The sequence below is a fragment of the Lissotriton helveticus genome, chromosome 4_1 (assembly GCF_964261635.1).
Source record: "Lissotriton helveticus chromosome 4_1, aLisHel1.1, whole genome shotgun sequence".
Taxonomy (NCBI): Eukaryota; Metazoa; Chordata; class Amphibia; order Caudata; family Salamandridae; genus Lissotriton; species Lissotriton helveticus.
In genome coordinates this window covers 2050068484-2050092641 of record NC_136063.1, presented here as the reverse complement: position 1 = coordinate 2050092641, position 24158 = coordinate 2050068484, and the positions used below count along the sequence as shown (strand labels likewise).

At 47.4% G+C, this 24158-nt stretch overlaps 1 protein-coding gene across 1 annotated transcript in view; it reads left to right on the top strand.

Moving 5' to 3' along the window:
- The window catches only part of CUL4B (cullin 4B), a 945370-nt gene that overhangs the window by 601046 nt on the left and 320166 nt on the right, over window positions 1-24158 (top strand). Inside the window, exon 15 of the mRNA XM_078688736.1 lies at window positions 3007-3092. Within this exon, the coding sequence (XP_078544862.1) occupies window positions 3007-3092 (86 nt within the window). The remainder of the gene's footprint in view (window positions 1-3006; window positions 3093-24158) is intronic.

Here is a 24158-nt window from a genome sequence, read left to right as displayed (position 1 = left end):
CTGCACGTTGATGGCTGTTCTTTTCACTGATCTAGAGCTCATTCCCACTTTTTACTCATCAGTTGATGAGCTTTGTCTACATATTTTCTTGAAAATCAGTGAGGAAGGGAATAGGTCTTCCCCTTTGGGACTTGACTCCAAGTCCTCCTGAGAGTGTGCTGTCATGAATCAGAAGATGATCTGTGTTGTACAGCTTTGCTTCATGTTCCCGGGACACCGTTAGAAAGGATACAAGCCCCACTTAAAGTTGAAGCATGGACCCATTCCTGGGGCTGTTCCAGTGACTAGTTGTTCTTGTGGAACATATCTCTTTAATGACACCAGGTTGCGTATCTTTGGAACCCTCTGATGAGCCACGGGCACAAAGGATTCACAGAGGCCTCAAGTTGAGCTACAACCGGTGGATCCATTCTTGGCAGAGACTGTGCCTCCTGAACCAGTCTTGGGTTCTGCACTGGCTTTTCCTTGTCAAAAATCCAGGCAGGTACCTTCGACATCAATGGCACTGAAGGACACTGTCAATTGTTCTGCTAGACTCGAAGCAAATTAATCTCGGCCTCGACTGAGGTCAGACATCAAATCTGGCTTGACACGCAGAGATTGCCTGTACACTAAGATTCTGACAGGGCAATGCCTCTGCTGCAGAGTCATCTCCCAGCTTTCCAATAACTTTTTAGATCGGGCTCTGACCAGAGAGAAACAGCATTTGGAGAGAACGATGGTGATGAGTTACCCCCATGCTAGAATGATGGCAACTATTATTTGGGTTTTCAGGAGACTAGTGGGTTGAAAGCACTTCCCTTGATTCTAAGCAGGTTCCACATAGCCAGCCGTTTCCTATGCCAGGTATAGATCTCCCTGTACCTGGCTTGAAACTCGCTAATTTCCTATTTCCTGTGTTGTCCTACTGTCCGTTGTCAACTTGAACAGAAGTGGGCTTTAGTCTAAATCAATACACATAGCACTTTGACCATTTAGAACTCTTTCCTGAAAGGGACGGTTTGGCTGAAACCACACCTCCACTAGTTGTTACCATGAGGTGTCTTGCTCATATTTTGGGTATCTATTTTTAGTTATGATTCACTGGACCCAGAAACAAAATATACATATACTTGTAGTTGCTTAATAAGATAACTCAAAGGACAGAGTAAATACCTTGGTAATGATTAGATACTCTCCACATAATGGACTGAGCCTAAAAAACACGCATTCTTTCACACTCGCACTCTGGTCCTTGTACTCACTCTCACTCAGGCACTCATTCACTCACTCACTCAGGCACTCACTCAGGCACTCACTCACTCAGGCACTCACTCACTCAGGCACTCACTCTCTCAGGCACTCACTCAGGCACTCACTCACTCAGGCACTCACTCTCACTCTGGCACTCTCTCACTCTGGCACTCTCTCACTCTGGCACTCTCTCACTCTGGCACTCTCTCATTCTGGCACTCTCTCATTCTGGCACTCTCTCATTCTGGCACTCTCTCACTCTGGCACTCTCTCACTTTGGCACTCTCTCACTTTGGCACCCTCTCTCACTCTGGCACTCTCTATCTCTCTCACTCTGGCACTCTCTCTCTCACTCTGGCGCTCTCTCTGGCACTCTCTCACTCTCTCTGGCACTCTCTCTGGATCTCTCTCTCTCCCCCTCTCTCTCTCTCTCTCTCTGGCTCTCTCTCTCTGGCTCTCTCTCTCTCTCTCTCTCTCTCTCTCTCTCTCTCTCTCTCTCTCTCTGGAACTCTCTCCCTCTCTCTCTGGCACTCTCTCTCTCTCTCCCTCTCTCTCTGGCACTCTCTCTTTCTCTTTGTCACTCTCTCTGGCACTCTCTCTCTCTCTGGCGCTCTCTCTCTCTCTCTGGCACTCTCTCCCTCTCTGGCACTCTCTCCCTCTCTGGCACTCTCACTCTCTCTCTGGCACTCTCACTCTCTCTCTGGCACTCTCACTCTCTCTCTGGCACTCTCACTCTCTCTCTCTCTGGCACTCTCACTCTCTCTCTGGCACTCTCACTCTCTCTGGCACTCTCTCTCACTCTGGCACTCTCTCTCACTCTGGCACTCTCTCTCACTCTGGCACTCTCGCTCACTCTGGCACTCTCGCTCACTCTGGCACTCTCTCTCACTCTGGCACTCTCTCTCACTCTGGCACTCTCTCTCACTCTGGCACTCTCTCTCACTCTGGCACTCTCTCTCACTCTGGCACTCTCTCTCACTCTGGCACTCTCTCTCACTCTGGCACTCTCTCTCACGCACTCTCACTCTGGCACTCTCTCTCACTCTGGCACTCTCTCTCACTCTGGCACTCTCTCTCACTCTGGCTCTCTCTCACTCTGGCACTCTCTCTCACTCTGGCACTCTCTCTCACTCTGGCACTCTCTCTCACTCTGGCACTCTCTCTCACTCTGGCACTCTCTCTCACTCTGGCACTCTCTCTCACTCTGGCACTCTGGCACTCTGTCGCACTCTCACTCGCACTCTCTCACTCGCACTCTCTCTTACATCGAGGAGGGTTCCTCAGTTGCTTTACCTCTACACTCCTTCAGTATAATAGAACATATTCTGCTTAAGTCTGCATTTTAAAAATCGAACATGGGCAGTGCCAATGTGCATTCCCAACTAAGGGACTGGAAAGATTTTCTACCAAGAAAAATAACTTGCAAACGTCAGAGCCTGACACTAGATGGCAGGAGTCTGCAGAGAATGTAGATCTACAGTACTACATGCTATGAACCGTTGTTTACAAGGTAAGTTACATTTTCCTTCTGGATCCCATCCGGAAAGGTTCATATAAGAAAGCTGCAAGAACCTACATATCTATCAGAAAGAGCACTACCAAAGGTAAGAAACCTGTTCTTTTGCACTATTGATCATCACAAATCCTTGCAAGTTAAATATTGAAAACAAGGGCTTGACAATTGTATGTAAATCTCCAAAATGTAAAATTTTTCATTGACCTGTGACTTTGATGTCAAAAGAAAATAATCCCCACTGTTGTTGTTCCTAACAGAATGTGGAGCTGCTTTCACCAGCAAGCTTGAAGGGATGTTTAAAGACATGGAACTCTCTAAAGACATAATGGTGCAGTTTAAACAGGTAATATGACCAAGGTATGGTTGTACAGTGACTTGGGGGTAGATATTTATTCTGAAAAGAAGTTAACATTCAAATGCTGTGCTAGACTTTTCTCCGTTTTAAAAAACACATTTCCGAACATTACTGGAAGAGTTCATAGAGTAAGACATGCATGCTTCTCCCGTCACAAAAAGGATATCTATGTGGAGTCGATTGCCAAAGCTATATCTCTAATAAGACATCTAGCTGCAAATTCCTCAACTTTTGAATTCTTCCCAGGCGTCAGACTGGATTCAGAAATTTTTTTCAGCAGAACCTCTGCATGCAAGGGAACGGCGACGTATTGTTCAGCGATGACATTGACTCCGATTGTGACGTCAGTGGAGCCATGATAAGTCCCCTCCGGCGAGTGGATGTCAGTTTCTTCTTTTCCGTGCTGTAATGCTGATCCAAAGAAGTGTATCTCTGCCCCTTTTTCCGCCTGCTGTGACGATATTTGCCTGAAACGAAGGGTGAGCACCACAACGACGAAGAGTGCAACGACTGCCAACAGTTTGAAACCAAAGACATTGCAGGAGTGAGGATTGAAGCTCCTGATGGCGTGGTTGTCGAGGACTTGGTTCATCAACTGAGCCACTCCAGAGGCCGTTCTGATGGGCGTCGCTCTCCGTCCAGTAAACAGCAGAAGTGATCCAAGTCCCATCCACGGTAAGCGTAGTCATAAGCAATCTAAGTCGCTGCCTTACAAGGCTTCTTCGACTCATGACGTGGTTTCAAGTGGCAATTTACGCTCTCGTGCTCAGAACTCTGTGCAAGAATTGCTCCTGTGCTTCTATGCCTTTCCTGGAGCCGGGGCGACTCTGGTCCAGATTAAATAGTATGATTCACTTCATATCATATTTTGGTCTTCACCTTCCCCTGGAGCACCTCGGGCCCCAATGAGGTGATGGGTGCACTGACTGCGTCCTTGTCGACTGATTTATCATCAGCTGCAGTTAGGCCCTTAGGCACAGAGATGCCGGTGCACAGCCCTTTCGGTTTCACACCTGTGGTGCAGATGGACTCTGGAGCGACTTCGGTTGTTCCTCCGGGATAAGTTTCAATGGCGCCAGAAGTCTCCAAACCGAAGTCTGTGCACAACCCTGCTGAGTCTTGCGGCGTCAACATCCCGTCGACTCGTTTTGTCTTCGTCCGACACTTCCAACTTTTTCATCCCAATGTGGATACGGAGCTGTGTCTGCGTCTATCATCGTAGTTTACACAGCCGATAATTCTTGTTCTATGGGGCTTCGCATGAACAGTTTGTGGAAGGAAATAAAGGAGGTTATTTTTGTGCACCCAGTGCCTACAGATCTTCCTATGATGGGTAGCTGTATTTCTGAGTTAGAGGAAGCAAGCGGTTAAGAATTATCCCCTGCTTCTGGCCTTCTATCTCTACTTGGCCTTGCCTCAGAAGCCAGCTCATACTTTTCAGATATGTTAAAAAGGGTGGCTGATGTTCTACATTTGACTCTCCTTCGGTGAAGAAATCTACAGACCCCCTCATTGAGAACTTCATCCATGTGAGTCAGGGATTGAGCCAGTGCTACCCTTTTGTGAGGCAATATGACATTTTACTGGGGGCATGGGCTAGACCTGATATGTGTCCGCCTGTGGACCGTACTATTCCTCACAAGCACCACCCTGCTCTCGATGATCCTGCTTTCCGTCTTCGTCAACCGACACACCACCGTTTTTTTAGTTCACGATATGGATAGTCTTCCTCATACTCCGATTGACAAAGATTCCCGAAAGCAAGACTCTTGCGAAAACATATGGTTCGAGGCATAGGAGCTGCAGATTGTACACTTAGCATTAGATCGCCACCTGGTGTTGGGCTTGGATGATTGCATGTTGTTGTCGTCTTGGAAGAAGTCTTTTGTAGTCACGAGATAGGGGACTCCTCCCTTGGACGATAGTGCGCATGGGCATCGGCTCCATCCTTAGATTGTTTTTTTCCGCCACTAGGTTTGGATGAAACTTTTCCTCTCCGGTTCGAAATCTACTTTTTAAGTACTTCGACGCGTAAAAACGTATTAAAATCGGCACGACTCCATCAGCTCGATTCTGGTCGTCGACGCAGGCCGTTGGGCCTATCCACGCCGTGAGGTCTACACGTCATGGAAAGGACGCCATTCAAAAGATGGCCCAACTGTGGAGCAAAGTTTCCACACAGTGACCATCACGAGATCTGTAACCTGTGCTTATCGCCAGAACACGACGAATCCAGCTGTACAGCCTGTGCGTCCTTTCGATCCAAGAAGACCATTCGAGATCGGAGGGCCCGTCGACACGACATGCAGAGATCGGCTCCAGAACCGGTGGATATCTTTCTTATTCCACTCGTTCCCGAAGAAGATTCAGACGATCTCCAAATCGTATCCGAGGCAGACTCCGATTACTCCATACCATCAGGTCAGCGCGTGAGTACTACTGCCCCTGCCCCATACCCACCACCCAAATCGAAGGCAAAGGTCAACACTCCGCCTCAGGGGCCCAGTCGCGACCGAAAAAACACTTCTAAAGCCCCGCCATCGAGCCCAGCTCCGAAGAAAATAATCAAGCCTTCCGGTAGCTCCTTACCGAGCAAGCCACACGTGCCGATCCCACCAGCTCCCTCGGCACCGAAACCGAAAGAAGTCGCGGCTCGGAAACCGTTGACTTCTAAAGACAAAACTATGAAGCCAGCGTCTGACGCCTCGAGGCCGGCAAGACCAGTTTCCACTCCGAAGCCAATATCTTCGGTACCAATATGTTCGGTACCGAAACCTACAAGGCCTGATTCCGATGCGCTCAAGCCCTCGAAACAGCCTACAACTCCAAAAACAATACCTTCGGTACCGAAATCTACGCCAAAGGACACAGTAACAACGTCTAAGGCTAAAGACAAGCAGCAACCACGCCCGGAACCGAAAAAATCGCCGCCGGCAAAGGTTCCGCAAGGAGAAGACCTTTTCCAACCTGATCCTCTACAAAAGATGATCTACATTGACCCAAAGACAGGTCATGTATCCACTACACCACACAGGAAGAGGAAATCAGACACAGCACCTACACCTGCAGTGCCTGTCAAGAAGAAGGACTCTGCCACATTTCCAATGCACCCTTCTTCTCCTATACTTTCTTCTTTCATCTCCCGTTCCTCTTAACATTTCACCTCAAAATTCTCCTGAAAACTCTCCTCCTCATTCTTCACCACATACACCTCCAAATGATGATGAGTATAGCATAGGGGGAGGTGTAGACCCAGATGAGCCTTTTCCCTACCCTGTTGATTATCCAGATTGGGAGTACCAAAACCCACAAGATGTGCCAGATATTCCTGACCCACATTCATATCCATCAAAACCTTCTCCCCCAGAACGTTGGTTTTGGGCACTTACTAAATAGGGCTGCCATCTATCATGGGGTCAACATGCATTCAGATGAGGTAGAGGAAGACTTTTTATTAGATACGTTTGAACAATCACAAAGGTCTGTTCAAATTCTTCCTATGATTAAAGGGGTTATCAAACATGCTCCAGAATTATTTAAAGATCCTTTACGTGCTAGGATTCTATTTTGAGAAAAAGTACAGGCCTGCTCCTGGGGATCCTGCCTACTTTAAAGGACAGCTGCCCTTAGATTCCCTAGTCCTGTCAAATGCTAGAAAAAGAGAAAACTCAGACATCAGGTGAAGCACCACCCCCTGATAAAGAATCTAAGGTAATAGATGCTTCAGGCAAAAGGATAGCTGCACAAGCTACCAATACATGGCGTATTGCTAACACACAAGCCCTCCTTGCAAGATATGACGGGGCTCACTATAATCAGTTAGAGACATTACTACAACATCTACCTGACCAATGTAAGGCGCAAGCAAACGACCTTATACAAGAAGGCAAGTTAATTTCAAATGCCTCAATCAAGTGCGCACTTGATGTAGCAGACACTGCATCTAGAGCTGTAAACACTAGTGTCCTACTTAGACGTCATGCGTGGCTACGCATTTCAGGATTTAAGCAGGAAGTGCAAACTACCATCTTAAATCAGCCATTCAACCAACATCAATTGTTTGGACCAGAGGTTGACACAGCACTTGAGAAAATGAAGAAAGATACCGATACAGCCAAATCTATGGGAGCTTTGCAATCCACACAAACTAGAGGCTCCTTTCGTCGCTCCTTCTATAGAGGAGGCTCCAAACAGACTGGGGCAGACAATACATCTTCCTTCAAATCCAATACACAGACATCCTCCAGTAAAGGTTATTTTAGAGGAGGCTATAGAGGCAACACCAGTAAAGGAAGAGGTCGTGATAACAACAAAAATCAAACCTCTTCCACCACAAAACAGTGACTTCCCTCTGCTCCCCCAACAGCACTCCCCTCCTGTGGGGGGCAGACTAACACAGTTCCTACCTGTCTGGAATTCCATCACAACAGACAAGTGGGTAAGACAAATTATCCAGTATGGCTACTGCCTCGAACTTACAGCTACCCCTCCACACATACCACCCAGGCAGCGTCCAATGTCTGCAGAACATCTTATACTGCTCAAACAAGAAGTCCTATCACTTCTTAAAAAGGACACAATAGAAATAGTTCCTTTACAACATCAAGGAACAGGGGTTTATTCGCTGTATTTTCTAATACCCAAAAAGGGCGGGACACTGAGACCAATTCTCGACCTCCGGCCCCTCAATCAATATATACACTCAGATCATTTTCATATGATCACTTTACAACAAGTACTCCCATTGTTGCTGCAACAAGGCGACTACCTTACAACACTAGATCTAAAGGATGCCTACTTCTACATTCCCATACATCCTTCTCACAGGAAGTATCTGAGGTTTGTACTGGAGGGACAGCATTATCAATTCGAAGTCCTTCCATTCGGGGTAACAACTGCACCAAGAGTGTTCACAAAGTGCCTAGCAGTAGTAGCAGCACATCTCAGTAGACAACAGATACATGTCTTCCCATATCTAGGCGATTGGCTCATAAAAGCCAAGTCGTTCAATCAGTGTGTCCAACACACACATCAGACAATTCAAACATTGCGCGACTTAGGGTTCACAATCAACTACACCAAGTCGCACCTACAGCCCTCTCATATACATCAATATTTAGGGGCTACAATAAACACGTCTACAGCTCTAGCGTATCCCAGTCCAGCAAGGAAACAGAGCATTCAAGCCTTAGTCACAAAGTTTCAACATCAACACTCTCTCCCAGCCAGAGTGTTCATGAGACTAATAGGCATGATGACATCTTTATTGTACCATATGCAAGACTGCAAATGCGTTCATTTACAGGAAAGTCTAGCACAACAGCGGAATCAGGCTCAAGGACAACTAACAGACCTGGTATTGGTAGACAGCCGCACACATCGCTCTGCAGTGGTGTAACACCAAAAACTTGGCAAAGGGGCGGCCGTTCCTCGAACCTGTTCCACAAATAATACTTACAGCAGACGCATCTCTCACAGGATGGGGAGCCCATCTCCTACATCATACAACTGAAGGGCAATGGACCATTCAACAAAGATCGTGCCATATCAACCACCTAGAGCTGCTAGCAATATTCTTAGCGCTCAAAACATTCCAAGTACAAGTACAAAACAAAGCTGTCTTAATCCGGACGGACAACATGACAGCCATGTACTATATACAAAAACAGGGACACACACACACACACACACACACACACACACACTCTACAGCTGTCCCAGCTTGCACAGAACATTTGGAGATGGGCCATTCCACTAAACATATATCTGTTAGCAGAACAGCTTCCAGGAGTTCACAATCAGATAGCAGATCTGTTAAGTCGACAGACCCAACAAATTCTGGAATGGGGACTACATCCGCAAGTTCTTCTACCATTTTTGCACAAGTGGGGTCATCCAGACATAGATCTGTTCGCCACACATGAAAACGCAAAATGCCCAACCTTCGAGGCCAGGTTTCCACACCCGCTGTCCAAGGGCAATGCGATATGGATGAACTGGTCAGGCAGATTTGCGTACACTTTTCCGCCAATACCACTAATAGTGCGCAAGCTACGACAACAGTCGCTCAAACTGATTTTAGTAGCTCCCACATGGGAATGCCAACCGTGGTACACAACACTGCCAGAACTATCCCTAAGTTCCACACCAAAAACTACGTCTGACACCATCCCTGCTAACGCAGAACCATCAAACATCCAGACCCAAGCCAACTGAATCTGGCGATCTGGCTCCTGAGGTCTTAGAGTTTGGTTATCTTAACCTACCACCAGACTATATGAATATCATTAAAGAAGCCAGAAGGCCTACTACTAGGTCTCGCTATGCTGCTAAATAGAAAAGATTTGCCATTTACTGCAACAATAACCAAATTGATCCCCTAGATGCTTCCATCCAAAATATAATTTGCTACCTTCTACATTTACAAAGGTGTAACTTGGCATATTCATCTATACGCCTACATCTGGCAGCAATTGCAGCATGTTTACAAAATAGACAACATCTGCCTTTATTTAGAGTGCCTGCTATTAAAGCATTTATGGAAGGATTAAAAAGAATCATTCCTCCCAGGTTACCACCCTCTCCAGTGTGGAACCTAAACATTGTTCTTACAAGGCTCATGGGACCACCTTTTGAACCTCTACACAAATGTGAACTGCAATTCCTCACATGGAAAACAGCTTTTCTAGTAGCTATTACCTCTTTTAGGAGAGTTAGTGAGATTCAAGCTTTCACTATACAAGAACCATTTTTACAATTACACCGTAATAAAGTGGTTCTCAGAACAAATCCTAAATTCCTTCCAAAAGTCATTACTCAGTTTCATTTAAACCAATTTGTTGAGTTACCGGTGTTTTTCCAAAACCCAGACTCTGTAGCAGAAAGAGCTCTGCACACAGTAGACGTTAAAAGAGCTCTTCTCTGTTATATAGATAGGACCAAATCCTTTCGCAAAACAAAGCAATTGTTTGTAGCTTTCTCTCCACCACATAAGGGCAACCCCATCTCTAAAGCTGGAATTGCAAGGTGGATTGTAAAATGTATACAAATATGCTATCAAAAAGCAAAACGTACATTAACAGTTCCTCCTAGAGCGCACTCCCCACGCAAACTAGGAGCCTCTATGGCTTTCTTAGGGAACATTCCCCTAGAAGACATCTGCAAGGCAGCAACATGGTTTACAACACACACCTTCACTAAACACTACTGTGTTGATGTGCAAGCCAAGCAGCAAGCTGCAGTAGGCCAAGCTGTTCTAAAAACTCTCTTTCAAACTACTGCAACAGATACAGGTGACTACCACTAGGGGAGACACTGCTGCACAATCTATGGTAAGTGTACAATCTGCAGCTCATATGCCTCGAACGGAAAACGCTGCTTACCAGTATGCATCTGTTCTTGGCATCTAGAGCTGCAGAGTTGTACACGCCCTCCTGCCTCCCCGGGACCTGTATCTGTTCCAGTTTCATCTTAATTAGATATACACATGGACATCCTTTCTTTATTTCTACTAACTCCATCATTTCCCATCATGGCGAAAAACAATCTAAGGATGGAGACGATGCCCATGTGCACTATCGTCCAAGGGAGGAGTCTCCTATCTCGTGACTACAAAAGACTTCTTCTAAGACGACAACATGCAATCATCCGAGCCCAACACCAGGTGGCGATCTAATGCTAAGTGTACAACTCTGCAGCTCTACATGTCAAGAACAGATGCATACTGGTAAGTAGCATTTTCCTTCTCTTCTACCAGTGCTGCGTTATCTTCCATTAACCTAACTAGCATCCTTGGATGTTTTTCTCATACCTTGTGATACTCCTCATAGCCATTGTTTCCGGAGGCTAATAGGAGCGAACTGAGTCAATTGATTTTGGATGGGCATCAGGCTGCTAGGTTAATCCTTGGGTGTGGAATAGACACCACTGAGTCGACTGGTCAGGCCATGGTGTCGTCTATGGTGTTATGCCGGCAAGCTCTACTTCTTTCTACTGGATTTTCAGAGGCAGTCAAGTCCGCTTTAATTGACATGCCGTTTGATGGCATTTATTTCTTTTGGTGCCAATGCAGATGCCGCTTTGCCTAGGTTTAGGGACAGTCAGGGTGGCTCAGACCCTTAGCCCCGTTTCCCTTCTTTCAACTTTTGCTGTATTTTAAGGGAGATGTTCCTTTGCAGAAGGCTCCTCTTGGTTTGTAATTTGGCTCAAAATGCAATCTGGTATGCTGTTTGCAGTGTAATGTCACCAGATGTGGTGTTCCTGCCTTTGCAGGCCTTATTTCTTTGGGTATTTTTGCTGTTGATGACCGGTTGTTTTTCTTTGAGGCCCTGCATGGGTTTGTTCCTAACCGTAGGTTTTTTGGTTATCTCTGCTGAGGAGATCCTCACTCAAGAGATTTCTCATGTGAAATTGACTACCTGTATACCTGCTTGTAGAAGCATTTGCAATAGACTTCTTGCCTTTTCTGTAGTGGTACACAGCTTTTAGTTACCTCCTTTTGGGGTGTTTTACCTCTGCTTGTTTAGGGGGTGTATTCTTCAGTTGTTGCAAATTGCGACATATTTATTTTTGTTATTTTTATTCCTGCAGGTTCTCCATGCTACTCCCGTAGGGTAAATGGTGTATCCATCTATGTGGATTCTTGGTGTCTCTTACACCTTAGTTGTTCGTTTAATTTTCATGGTTTTCTTCTACAAGAAACATCTTTTCAATTGTTCTTCCTTTGAGAGCACGTTGCCCTCATCACTCTTAAGTTGGGAATTGCTTCCAATTACTGTTTTTTGAGGAGGTAGGTTTTTTCCCTTTCTTATTTGAGTACTCCTTATCTGATTTACTGACAGTCTAAAGCCATTCCGTTGTTTGAAGGAAGAACTCTTTTCAGTCCCTCCCTTCAGTGTTTTGTTATGATGTCCTGTTGTGGAGCTTCAACTCCTATGTAGTTGGGAGTGCATATTTCTATTATTTATAGGCAGGTTTTCTGGTTCTACATATCTGAAAGAACAGTTAGTTATAGAGTCCTTACCTTAGAATATCCCCCAGGCATCAGACTGGATCTGGAAAGTTTTTTGTCAGCAGAACCCCTGCACATCGGTTGGTGGCGTCGGTCAAATCCGCGTCCGTCGTCGTGGTCGCCGGGATGATGTTGCAGAAGTTACTTAGACGCCTCCCCCGTGCGCTGACGTCCGTTTTCTTTTTCCGCGGCAGCAAGCGTAGATTTGGAGAGAGCGGTACCCCCAGTCATTTTTGACTGAGTTTTTGCGACTTTTTGTCGACTTCGTTTTTGAGTCTTCATCGACTCCTGGTGCATTAGGGATTCCTGGTTTCAAGCCCAGCAGTTCTGGTACACGATTGATATCGGTAACTAGTCCGCACCGCGTGTGCCTCTACTGCCCGGAGCTTGACCACGACCCCAAGTCGTGCTCCGACTGCCGAACCATGGCCCCGAAGTCATTGCGGGAGTGGTCCCAAAAGCTCCTCGAGGCCCAGCACTCGGCTCTGCGTCGCTCAAGGTCCTGGTCGCGAGGAAGGTCGCGGGACAGATCGCAGAGCCATCACCACCACTCGTCATCAAAGTCTTAGCACGAGGTCAGGTAAGTCAAAGCACAAGAAGAAGTTGAAAAAACATTGTCGCTCTTCAACTTCCCCTCGGCAGACGTCACGCAGGGTGTAGGTGGTGCGACTCCACGTGCGGAACCTTGAGGGTCGACCTTGGCCTGACCAGGAGCGACCCCTGCCCAGCTTCGTAAATTTTACGAAGCGATGCATGCCATCTTTGGGCAGCCTGACTCCGCCTTCGGGCCTCGCGGACTCGGCTGGGGCGCTAGGCCTTCGACTCCGGCGGCTTCAGCCTCAGCGCTGCAGGGCCCCCTTGGACTCAGTCTGGATCTGGATTGGTGGCGGTCGACCTAGTTACACCTCCACTGGCGCTGATTCCACCGGCACCACGTTCGCAGCTGACGCCGGCTGGACCCCAGCTTCCACCCCGACGTGGCGCGGTGCCTGACCGACATCAACCGACGCCGGATCCAGCGTTGATGGGTACTTTTGTCCCTGTGTTCCACCCTGGCCATTTTCAGCCAGATTGGCAGCCAGAGGAGGGTGAGGGAGACTGGGAGGGGTCTGGTGACCCTTTGACAGACCAGCTGTAGTATGAGCCGGACTGGAGAGAGAAACTGGGGGATGCCAGTGGTCTGGGTACCTCCCCTGACCTAGGCATGTTGTCTCCTCTTACCGTGGCTACGGAGGAGGGAGCGTCATACGCACTGGCGTTGCGTAGGGCGGCCGAGGCTCTCCACCTCGAGCTTCCTACAGTGGTAGTTCAGACTAAACTCCTGAGAAAGGTGCTTCAGCCGGCAGCATGCTGCTGTTCAGTGAAGCCCTAACGGACATCCTTTTGGGCACCTGGTACAGGCCTAACACAGGGGCTCCTGTGAATAGGATGGTTGCCAGACGCCACTTTCCTCTCCCAACACCCTACTCCCGAGAGCTTGGTGGTCCAAGCCTCTACGTTCAAAGGCGCCTTCCCTACAGCTCCATCTGATAGGGAATCCAACGAGCTGGACCAACTTGGGAAGATGTTTTCATCCTCCAGCTTGGGACTGCGGTCGGTAAACACAGCATGTCTGTTGGGCCATTATTGCCACTCTTTGTGGGATATGGTGACACAAGTGCTGCCTAATTTCCCGGAGGATACTCTGGCCGTGCTCTCACATTCAGTCGCTGAGGGGATAGACGCAGCGAAGTTTACCATCCGCTGTGGGCTGGATACCGCCAACGCACTTGGCAGGACGATTGCCATGTCAGTAGACCTTCGGCGCTATCCCTGGTTGCGTTCGACTGATTTTTCCGGGATGTCCAATCCACAGTTTTGGACATGCCCTTTGATGCCGGTCATATTTTTGGCGCCAAGGCAGACAATGCGCTAGAGAGCTTTAGGGACTCTCTGCAACTGCAGGTCCTTGGGCCTCTCCACAACCCGCCCTGCACAGTCTGCCTTACGTCCCTTTCATGCTACCGAAGGGGTGCCCTGCTACTTCCTGTCCAGAGCCACAGGCCGGCGCAGGCTGTTCAGCCCCAGCGCGGCAGGGAACGTGGGAAGCACTGGCATGGTTTTGGGGGCCAGCGAGCATGCCAGTCCACCACAGCCCCCTCTGCATCAGCCTCCAAACCCCTCCTAGTCCGACCTTCCAGGGCCACTAAACCCCAGTGGGCGGCAGGATCCGCCATCAACTCCCCCACTGGCGTGCCATCACGTCGTACAGGTGGTTTCTGCAGATAGTCCGAAGGGGCTGCCCCCTCCCCTTCGAGACTATCCCTCCCTCCATGCCACCTCATTACCATCATATGTTGGAGGATCACCTGGCCCTTCTCCAACAGGAAGTTTCGGCCCTCTTGGCCAAGGGGGCCATCAAACACGTTCCTGCACCAGAAGTAGGTTGTGCTTGCTATTCCCACTACTTTCCAGACAAAGGCCTGCGTCCTATCTTGGATCTCAGGAACGTCAACTGCTTCCTCCGGAAGGAGAAGTTCTAAATGTTGATGCTCGCTCAGGTTTTGTCTGCCCTTGACCTTGGAGACTGGTTGGTAACGTTGGACTTGCAGGACGCTTATTTTCACATCCCTGTCCTGCCGGCCCACTGGCGTTACCTGCGGTTCATGGTAGGCCACGAGCGCGTTGTTTACCGTGCTCCCCTTTGGCCTTACCAGGGCACCTCAGGTGTTCACAAAAATGATGGTGGTAGTCGCAGCTCATCTGCGCAGATCAAGGGTTCCAGTCTTCCCCTATCTCGACAACCGGTTGTTGATGGCGGGCTCGCCCCAGGCAGTCGTCTACCACCTCCAGAGCGGTTCTGGACACAACGCAGTTTCAGGTTTATCCTCCCGAAGAGCGAGCCTGGGATATTCGGGCTATGATTCAGATGTTTCAGCCTCTATCCCGCCTTTCGGTCAGGATGACCCTGAGCTGCTGGGCCTCATAGCCCCCTGCATCCTGCTGGTCGATCATGCCAGGGGAATCTGTCCGATTGCGTCCAGATCTCGGAGGGCACTGCATGACAATTGCAGTGGTGGCTCACAAACCAGGATTGGGTCAACGGCAGATCCTATTTCCCTTCCCAAACCAGATCACACATTGGTGATAGACTCATCCCTTCTGGGATGGGGCGGCCACATGGGAGAGGCAGAGATCTGAACCCTCTGGTCTCCGGCGGAGTCTGAGCTCCACATTAACCTTCTGGTGTTTCGGGCGATCCATATTGCACTGAAGGCATTCCTTCCCTCTGTCCAGGGAAGAGTAGTGCAGGTGTTCACGGACAACACCACCGCCATGTAGTACTGCAACAAACAGGGTGAGGTGCTGCTGCTGCTGCTGCTGCAGAGTTTTATATAGCGCGAACTAGACCCGCACCAGGTGGGGTTGTGGACCCTATGTCAGGAGGCCCTGCGCCTCTGGACATGGCTTTAACATCTTTCTTTTGTTCCTCCTGTCTTTGGTCCAGCAGGGCTCTGCTCTGGGCACTCTTATGGGCTACCTCCCGACCATTTCAGCCTTCCTCAGGCTACCTGATCAGCCTTCTCTTTTCAAGTTCCCTGTTGTAAATAGATTTCTTAAGGGCAATACTCATCTGTTAAGGGCATTACTCGTCTGTTTCCTCATGTTCCCTTCATAATGCCTCAGTGGGACTTGAACTTGGTGTTAACCTATTTTCTGTGCGCTCCCTTAGAGCCGCTACATCACTGTCCCCTCAGAGTCTTAACTCTCAAAAACTGCTTTTCTGGTGGTCATCACTACAAGCTCTCTCTTCCAAGCATCCCGTTCTGGCTGTGCTTCCGGACACGGTCGTCCTCAGAACTTAACCTTCCTTTCTTCCGAAGGTGGTCACTTCTTTTCATATTGGCCAAACCATCACTTTGCCCATCTTCTTTCCGCCTCTGCATCCTTCAAAAGAGGAAGAGAGGCTCCGCCGTCTGGATCCAAAACGTGTGCTTTCCTTCTATTTGTAACGCACCAAACAATTCCGGGTGGACGACCAGCTCTTTGTTGGTTACGGGGGTGCTAAGAATGGTCAGGCCGTGCACAAACGGATCATCTCCAGGTGGATCGGTCTGTGCATCAAGGCCTGTTACTCTTTGGCTAAGAAGGAGCCTCCAGTGGGGCTTCGTGCCCATTCTACCAGGGAGATGGCAGCTACTATTACTTTGGGATGGGGGGGTCCCCCTAAATGACTTCTGTCATGCAGCTACATGGGCATTGCTGCACACGTTTAAGAGACGCTACTGCCTGGACACCCAGCCGTTCTGTTCTCCAGGACTTTCTTTTGTGATCTTGGTTCGCAGACCCACCTCCTGGGTTGGTATTGCTGGGTTATCTGTTCTAAGGTAAGAAATCTATAACTAACAGTTTCTTTCAGTTGAACAAGTTACTTATCTTCGGTAACAATATATCTGTAAGAAACATAGGTTAGTTATAGATTCCTTACCGCCCCACCCATCCTCTACGTATTGCGAACTGATTTCTAGAGTTAAGGATATCCTTTTAGTGGCCTAGTTTTGTGCACCAGCGGTCAGTGTCTTGCATGGCTCTGCGTTCCTGGCGCGGAAAGTTGTGTACAGAACTGACGTCAGCACGCAAGGGCGGCGTCTAACTTCCGCTACGTCAACCCGAGGATCACGACGCCGGTTTCGGACGCGGAGTCGACCGACGTCACCTACTGACGCGCAGGAGTACTGCTGACGAAAAACATTCTGGATCCAGTCTGACGCCTGGGGGATATTCTAAGGTAAGGAATCTATAACTAACCTATCTTTCTTATATATATATCGTTAACAAAGGTAAGTAACTTGTTCTTTGGATTTAATTCTACTCTTGTAAGGGTACAGATTATGTAGCAATATTTTTGCCTGACTCTGGTTTGGAGACAGTGAATGTTTTCTTCACTGGTCCTTATATGTATGGGGTCTGTATATTGATGAACACATTTATTGGGCAATGAATATGCAGATTTGCATAGGTGTTTTGCATGTATGTGGATACATATATTTATGGCATATGTATATCTGTATAATTGTTTCCTTTCTGTTGGGAGACAGTAAAGGAGTGTACGTATTTTCTAGCTGGCAGCTTACTTGTATATTCCGCTTTTCTTCTTTTCCACCTCTGTGGTTACTTGCTAGGTAAGCCTGTCAGTTCTCTGGCAGTCATTCTTTTTTCAAGGATTGGTCTTGATTTTAGCAGTCCTTGTTCTTACTTTTAGTCAGTCAGAAATTTCCAAGGATATCTATTTATCTTGTCCACTATAACTTGGTTTAGAAATCCCTTGTCTGGGGTCTTTCAAACTCATGGCCGTTTTATTCTGTCAGTGATTTACATATGACAAAATTTGATTATCCATCTTCAGTTGTGATTAAGAGGGTACTTTAATTATGGCACATTTTTGAGGCTGACACCATTGTTTTTGAAGAATAGTGACACCATTGTTTTTGAAAAATAGTTTTTTTTAATGACACTGGCGTCTTTCACTTTGTTAATTCTGTTCCAGCTGATTTCCCTCTATAACAGCGGTCTGCCGTGAGTCCTTAGTTCTCACTGTCTTGCTAGCAAGAACTTTACACTGGATTGGTGTTCATTTCACCTTAAGTCTGGTTTCACTTCATTTTTGGGATCATGTACTTCTTGGTATGGCTGATGGTTGTGTTGGATGAAGTTTATTCTCCTTATCTGGAATCACATTGTGTTGTGCCTACATGAGGTTTAACTTTACTTACCTGTGGTCCTTGCCACGGTTCATATAAATAGACTTTCCTACTATGGCTGGTCTCTCTTTAGTTTATACCGGCTGGTCCTCTCTGAGAGCTTTTGTAGGATTTGGTATTTTCTGACAGGGTTTTGTCCTGGTCCCTTGAGTCTTTGTATTTTTTCTGTGCCTTATTTACATTGTGGTCATTGCCACAATTTCTTTATGGACCCATGCTCTTTTTCAACTAATTCCTACGTATGTCTGGTCTGTGGCTAATTTCGACTAGTTCTCTTTCATACCTTTTGTAGGATTGGTTCGCAGGCCCAGCTCCTGTTTGGGTATAACTATGGTATTTCATTTAACCCCTTCCATGCTCGTGACGGAACCGTTCCGTCACGAGCCTCGGGTGGGCTGTGCTGGTGACGGAACGGTTCCGTCACGGCCCGCTCGCCGCGCCTGCGCTAACGTTCTAATGGGCGGGGGGTCCGTGACGGAGCGGTTCCGTCACGAGCACGGGACCGCCGCGCCTCCCCCTTAGCGCTGCAGCGGAATAGTCGCCGCAGCGAAGGGGTTAAAAGTTAAGGAATATGCGGCTAGATGACTCTTATCAGATGGAAAAGTTGCTTACCTTCTGTAACGATGTATCTGGTAGGGACATGGTCGAGCTGCAGATTTCTCCCCACTCTGTGAATGATCTATGATGTAGTGGTTATTTCCCTTTTCATTACTGGCTTTATAGTTCTGTAATCCCGGTTAGTCTTGCTTCATATATCTTGTTCTGGTAGTACCATACCATTCATTTCCATTTGTGAGTGGCTGGTAGAGTGAGAAGCCTTTACTTTTGGAAGGCTGGTTTATACACAAGTGTGCATGGTTTCACGTAGCTTGTGCTTCATTTATTAATTTGGTCTTTTCCTTAAAGTCCTTGGCTGGTGTTGACATAACATTTATTGCTACTTTCTAGTTACTGTTTCAAAGATTTTTCATCTTTTTGGCACACTGTTTCCTCAGCCAGTTCCTATAGTGGCTCCTTATTATGGTGCAGATGTTTCACAGAAAACATTTATTTATTTATTTATTTATTTATTTATTTATTCGAGAGTTTTATCTAGCGCTGGCTAGACCCGGAGGTATCAGAGCGCTTTACATGAGGTTCCACGAAAATTACACTACTAAATTACATCAGTTCCAATTTACATCAGTTGCTAGACAAAAAAATGCAAGAGCATAGAATACGAGATGATTGAGGTGAAGGGGGTAAGGGCAAAGGGATAGGAGGGAGATACAGCCAAGAGACGAAAGGAAAGTCTGTCCTAAGTCCGGCTGGGTAGGTGACGGTCGAGGGAAAGTCCCAAAAGCCATCTCCTCTATAGCTATTAGGTAGCTCCACCGGGTATTGGCCAAATAGCTCTGTCTCAATGGGAGAAACAATTAAAGAAACATGGAGGGCAAAATAAATGGAGCGTAGTGGGGAGGGGGCATGGAAGGAGAGAAATGGGGGATAGGGGAAGAGACAACAGCGAGAGACAAAATGAAGTCTGTCTAACGGCCGACTGGGTAGCCCTGTGGGACTCTGCAGAGTATTTGCTTTCTGCCACCTCTGAAGGTACTCGTGTTGATCTCCTTCACCTCCTCCGGGATGGCCGTGACCTTGCCGAATTCACAATCCTCTCAGCTTAGATACTGCGGATTCTTTGGGCCGAGCTATGGCGGGCTCTGTTGCCTTAAGGCGTCACACTTGGTTGCGAGATAGCGTCATCGCTGAAAATATCCGGGAGCGACTGGTTGACTTACCCCTTGATGGGGTTTTGCTGTTTGATGCTCAGGCCAAGTCGGCGGGTCACCGGCTCCTTGCGGGCTTTCGTCCTCCCACTTAGGTCTTCTTAGGCCTTCTTAGGCCTATCTTCTCTGGTGGTACTTTTTCATTTTGCATCCTTTAGATGTGCACTGTGTTTCATATTTATAGCAAAGAAAAATAGTACGGAGTCACCAATCAATCATGTATTTTCTTTCAAGGCACTATCAATTACCCTGACGTTTTTGGTATTTTGAAAATCTACATATACATGATTCTATCAAATACACATGTCATATGACGGGCTGAGTACAAAAAATCAGATACTCATACATCAAACTTAATATATGCAGGACATTAACAAATACTGAAAGTCACATATGCATCAGTCATATATATAATACAATACATATACACAATATATGCAATGACCCTAATTAGAACCTAAATGAATTTACACTCCTTACTCTGAGCAATACACTCTGAGCGTTTTCAACTTTGCGAGAGTGATGAAAGATTGAGGACCTTCCGTTCCTTTTGTTGACGGGGACCCTATATACAGGAGGCAAGGTGGAGGATTTTTGTTGATAGAGCGACAGAACGTTGGTAGCTGATCTGCCCGGTATTAATAGCATGACAAAGCAGGATTCGAGTGGTTTTAGGATCCGGGCGATGGGGGTATCTGTGTTCCCCATTAACGTATAAGACTGTCCGTGAGCTTGTGAATGAAGACTTCACTCCGGATATGTTTATACCCTTGTCCTTAAGAAGCCGAAAGAAATTATTGGCTGAAATGCGACTGGGTCGACAAACATATGAGTAGTCGTATTAATTTGAATTTTGTCTTAGAGTAAGGGCGCCTGTAGACTAATAAGAAAAGAGGTTTGATACCTCAGGTGCATAGGGGACTTCCTCGGAGTGTATTGCTTAGAGTAAGGAGTGTACATTCATTTAGGTTATAATTAGGGTCATTGTATATGTTGTATACATTGTGTATATGTATTGTATTATATATGTGACTGTACTGTATATGTGACTTTCAGTATTTGTTTATGTCCTGTATATATTAAGTTTGGTGTATGAGTATTTGATTTTTTTTGTACTCAGCCCAGTCATATGAAACGTGTATATGTAGATTTTCAAAATACTAAAAACGTCAGGGTATTTGAAGGTGCCTTGATCGAAAATAAATGATTGATTGGTCCCTCCGTACTATTTTTCTTTGCTATACATCTTTGATGTTTTATGCCCAGGTATAGGAGGGTGATTTGGGCATATCCCCTTTTATTGTTGCTGTGTTTTATATGAAATGAAATGAAATGAAAAGGAATTTGTTCAGCGCAACTTTGCCCGTAGGCGTCAAGGCGCTAATGATGGTATAGGCTGTGGGGACAAGAGGAGGAATTACCGATAGGACTCCCTGAAAAACCAGGTTTTTAGGATTTTTCGAAAAAGAGAGCGAGTTGACTGACCTTTTATAACTGCTGGAAGAACATTCCAGATCTTAGGGACAAGGGAGTGGAAAGGGCTCCCGCCCCATCTGGCTCTGTAAATTCTGGGGTTCGCAAGAAGATTTTTATTGGCAGATCGAAGGGCCCTGGCGGGAATATAGGGTGTTAGTAAAGATTTAAGATCTTCTGATCCACCAGCATACAGGGCACAGTGAGTAATACATAAAGCCTTAAACTCTATCCTGGCCTGCACAGGGAGCCAGTGAAGGTCCCTCCTGATGGAGGTTGCTGATGAGAGTCTGGGAGCATCAGCAACAAACCGGGCAGCGGCATTCTGTACCAATTGCTGGCGTTGTACCTGCCGTTTATTGATACCCAAATACAGTGCGTTGCAGTAGTCTAACCTGGAGGATATTAGTGCTACAGCAACAGTTTTCCAGGATTCTGGGGAGAGATAGTGCACCAACTTCCTCAGGGTTCTGAGAGCTCCACAGCAAGTGGAGATGGTTCTGTTGACCTGTTTGTCAAAAGAAAGTTTATTGTCAAAAATGACACCCAGATTTCGGGCGGACTGGGAGGGCTTAGGACAGACCTCAAGAGCGGGAGGCCACCAGTCATTTAACCATATTTCTTCCTTGCCACCAAAGACCAACACCTCAGTTTTATCCCCATTCAGTTTGAGGAAATTCCTCACCATCCAGCCAGCTACTGCCTCCATGCAGCTTCTGAAATTCTGGGCTGTGATGTCGGCAGAATGTGAGATGGAGACCATAATCTGGGTATCGTCGGCATAGGATACAGCTTCGAGCCCAAAGGATCTTACAAGTCTGGCGAGCGGTGTTATGTAAATGTTAAAAAGTGTGGGGCTCGGGGAGGACCCCTGGGGGACCCCACACAGCACCGGTTTTGCTGGTGAAAGAAAGTCGCCCAGCTTGACCCTTTGTGCTCGGTCATCCAGAAAGGATTTCAAGAGGCTGAGCGCCGGACCGTTCACTCCTATCTCCATGAGGCGGTTAACTAAGATGGAGGGAGATAGGGTGTCAAAAGCGGCTGTAAGGTCGAGCAGGACCAGGAGGGTAGTCTGGCCACTGTCGACCTTAGCACGGATGTTATTGGTGACAACTGTGAGAGTGGACTCTGTGCTATGCACTCTACGGAAGCCGTGTTAAGAGGGATCAAGGAGGCTGGCGTTCTCCAGAAAGGCACTCAGATGGATGTTAAGATGGGCCTCAAGCATTTTGGCAGGGGCAGGAAGCAATGAAATGGGCCGAAAGTTTTTTAAGATACCGGGATCCAGTGAGGCTTTTTTGAGGAGGGTCTTAACTATGGCCATTTTCCAGGACATGGGGAAGACACCTTCCTGAATGGAGAGATTGATAACTTCAAGAAAAGCGGGGAGGAGGACATCTCTACATTCCTTAAAAGTCTTCAAAGGGCAGGGATCCAGGGGAGAGCCTGACTTCAGCTTATCTAGATACAGATTGAGTTGTTCTAGTGTAAGCTGAGGGAAGTTGTTAAGAGTGCCAGGCGATGATACAGGGAGAACTGCTTCCACGGAAAGAGGAATAGAGGTGGTCGGAAGTTCTGGGTCCTGATTGAGAGCTTCAAGACTAGAATAGATATCAGTTATCTTAGCATGAAAAAAAGTGGAAATCTGGTCGCAAAGCTCTTGAGATGGCACAATGGGATCAGGGAGTTGCAGGGCTGACAAGGAGTCCACAATTTTAAACAACTCCCTGGTGGAACTAAGAGAGGTGGTCAGCTTGGAGAAGTGTTGTTTCTTTTCCGCAAGCACCGCGGATTTGTATTCTTTAAGAAGGGTCTTATGCTTTTGCTTTTCTTCTGGATTTAAATAGGTTCTCCAAGCTCTTTCTTGCCTTCTGCAACCCTGCCTAAGGGACCTAAGGGTGTCAGAAAACCAAGGAGCCGAGGGACGTTTTCTGGCTGAGTAGTGTGGCTTGACAGGGGCCTGTATTTCAACTGCCTTCAGGATAGAGTGGTGCAGGTCAAGTGCAGCACTATGAGTGCTCCTTGCAGACATAGGGCAATGGTTGGATAGCAGGGGAGCTAGTGTGTCACAGCTTATCCCTTTAAAGTTTCTTTTAGATCCCCATTTACTGGTAGCTGCTAAGGCTGGGATGGAATGTGAGTATGTGAAATCAAAAGGAATGGCCATATGGTCCTACCAGGAAAGAGGGAGGGGAGTCCCTGTACGTACCCTGGGGTCGTTGTTGAAGACCCCGTCCAGGGTGTGTCCGGCTATATGAGCACAGCCATCCACTCTCTGGCACAGGCGCAAGAGGTTAGTAGGTCTAGCAGGAGGGCAGTATCAGTGGAGTTGTCCTTCTCAAGATGAAAATTAAAATCACCCAGGATGGTAAGGTTAGGTCTATCTAAATAGGGCTCTAGAACCTTTATAAAATTCTGACAGAATTCTGACCTAGGACCAGGGGGCCTATAGATCAAGATTCTGGAGAAGGTGATGGAGGGGGAAGGATTCAAAGCAAAGAAAAGGGCCTGATAGGGATCAGTGGGTGATGATATATGTTCGGTTTTGCTTCTGACTGCAGTTCTATGAAGAATCCCAATCCCACCCCCCCTTCGTCCTTCTCTATCCATTCTGGCCAGGGAATAGCCCTCCGGAATGGCGTTAAGGAGGTCCGGTCCGGAATGATCGGTAGCCCCACTCTCCGTAATAAATACAGAAAGAGGTTTTCTCTCGGAGACAAAATCCCTAAAGGCAATATTATTCTTAATCAACAATCTAACATTGATCAAGAACTCATTCTCTATGATTGTTCGAGAGGGGATGTTATTAATTGGCTTAGGGCGTTTATTGCGAGTGGCCGGAATGCCAGTGCACTGACAGGCGCAGGCTTCCAGGGCGCGCTCAGGGGGAAATATATGATGACAGGGCAAGGACGGGGGTTTGGCCGCGATCAGTGTCTGAAGGGAGTAGAGAAAGTTACCTGTCCGTTGGGAGGGGATTCGGGCAGCCTGGTCAGCCGCCAGCGCTTCCGTGGCGCTGACGGGCGCAGACGGGCAGGATTCTGGCATAACTCCAGCGTGAGTC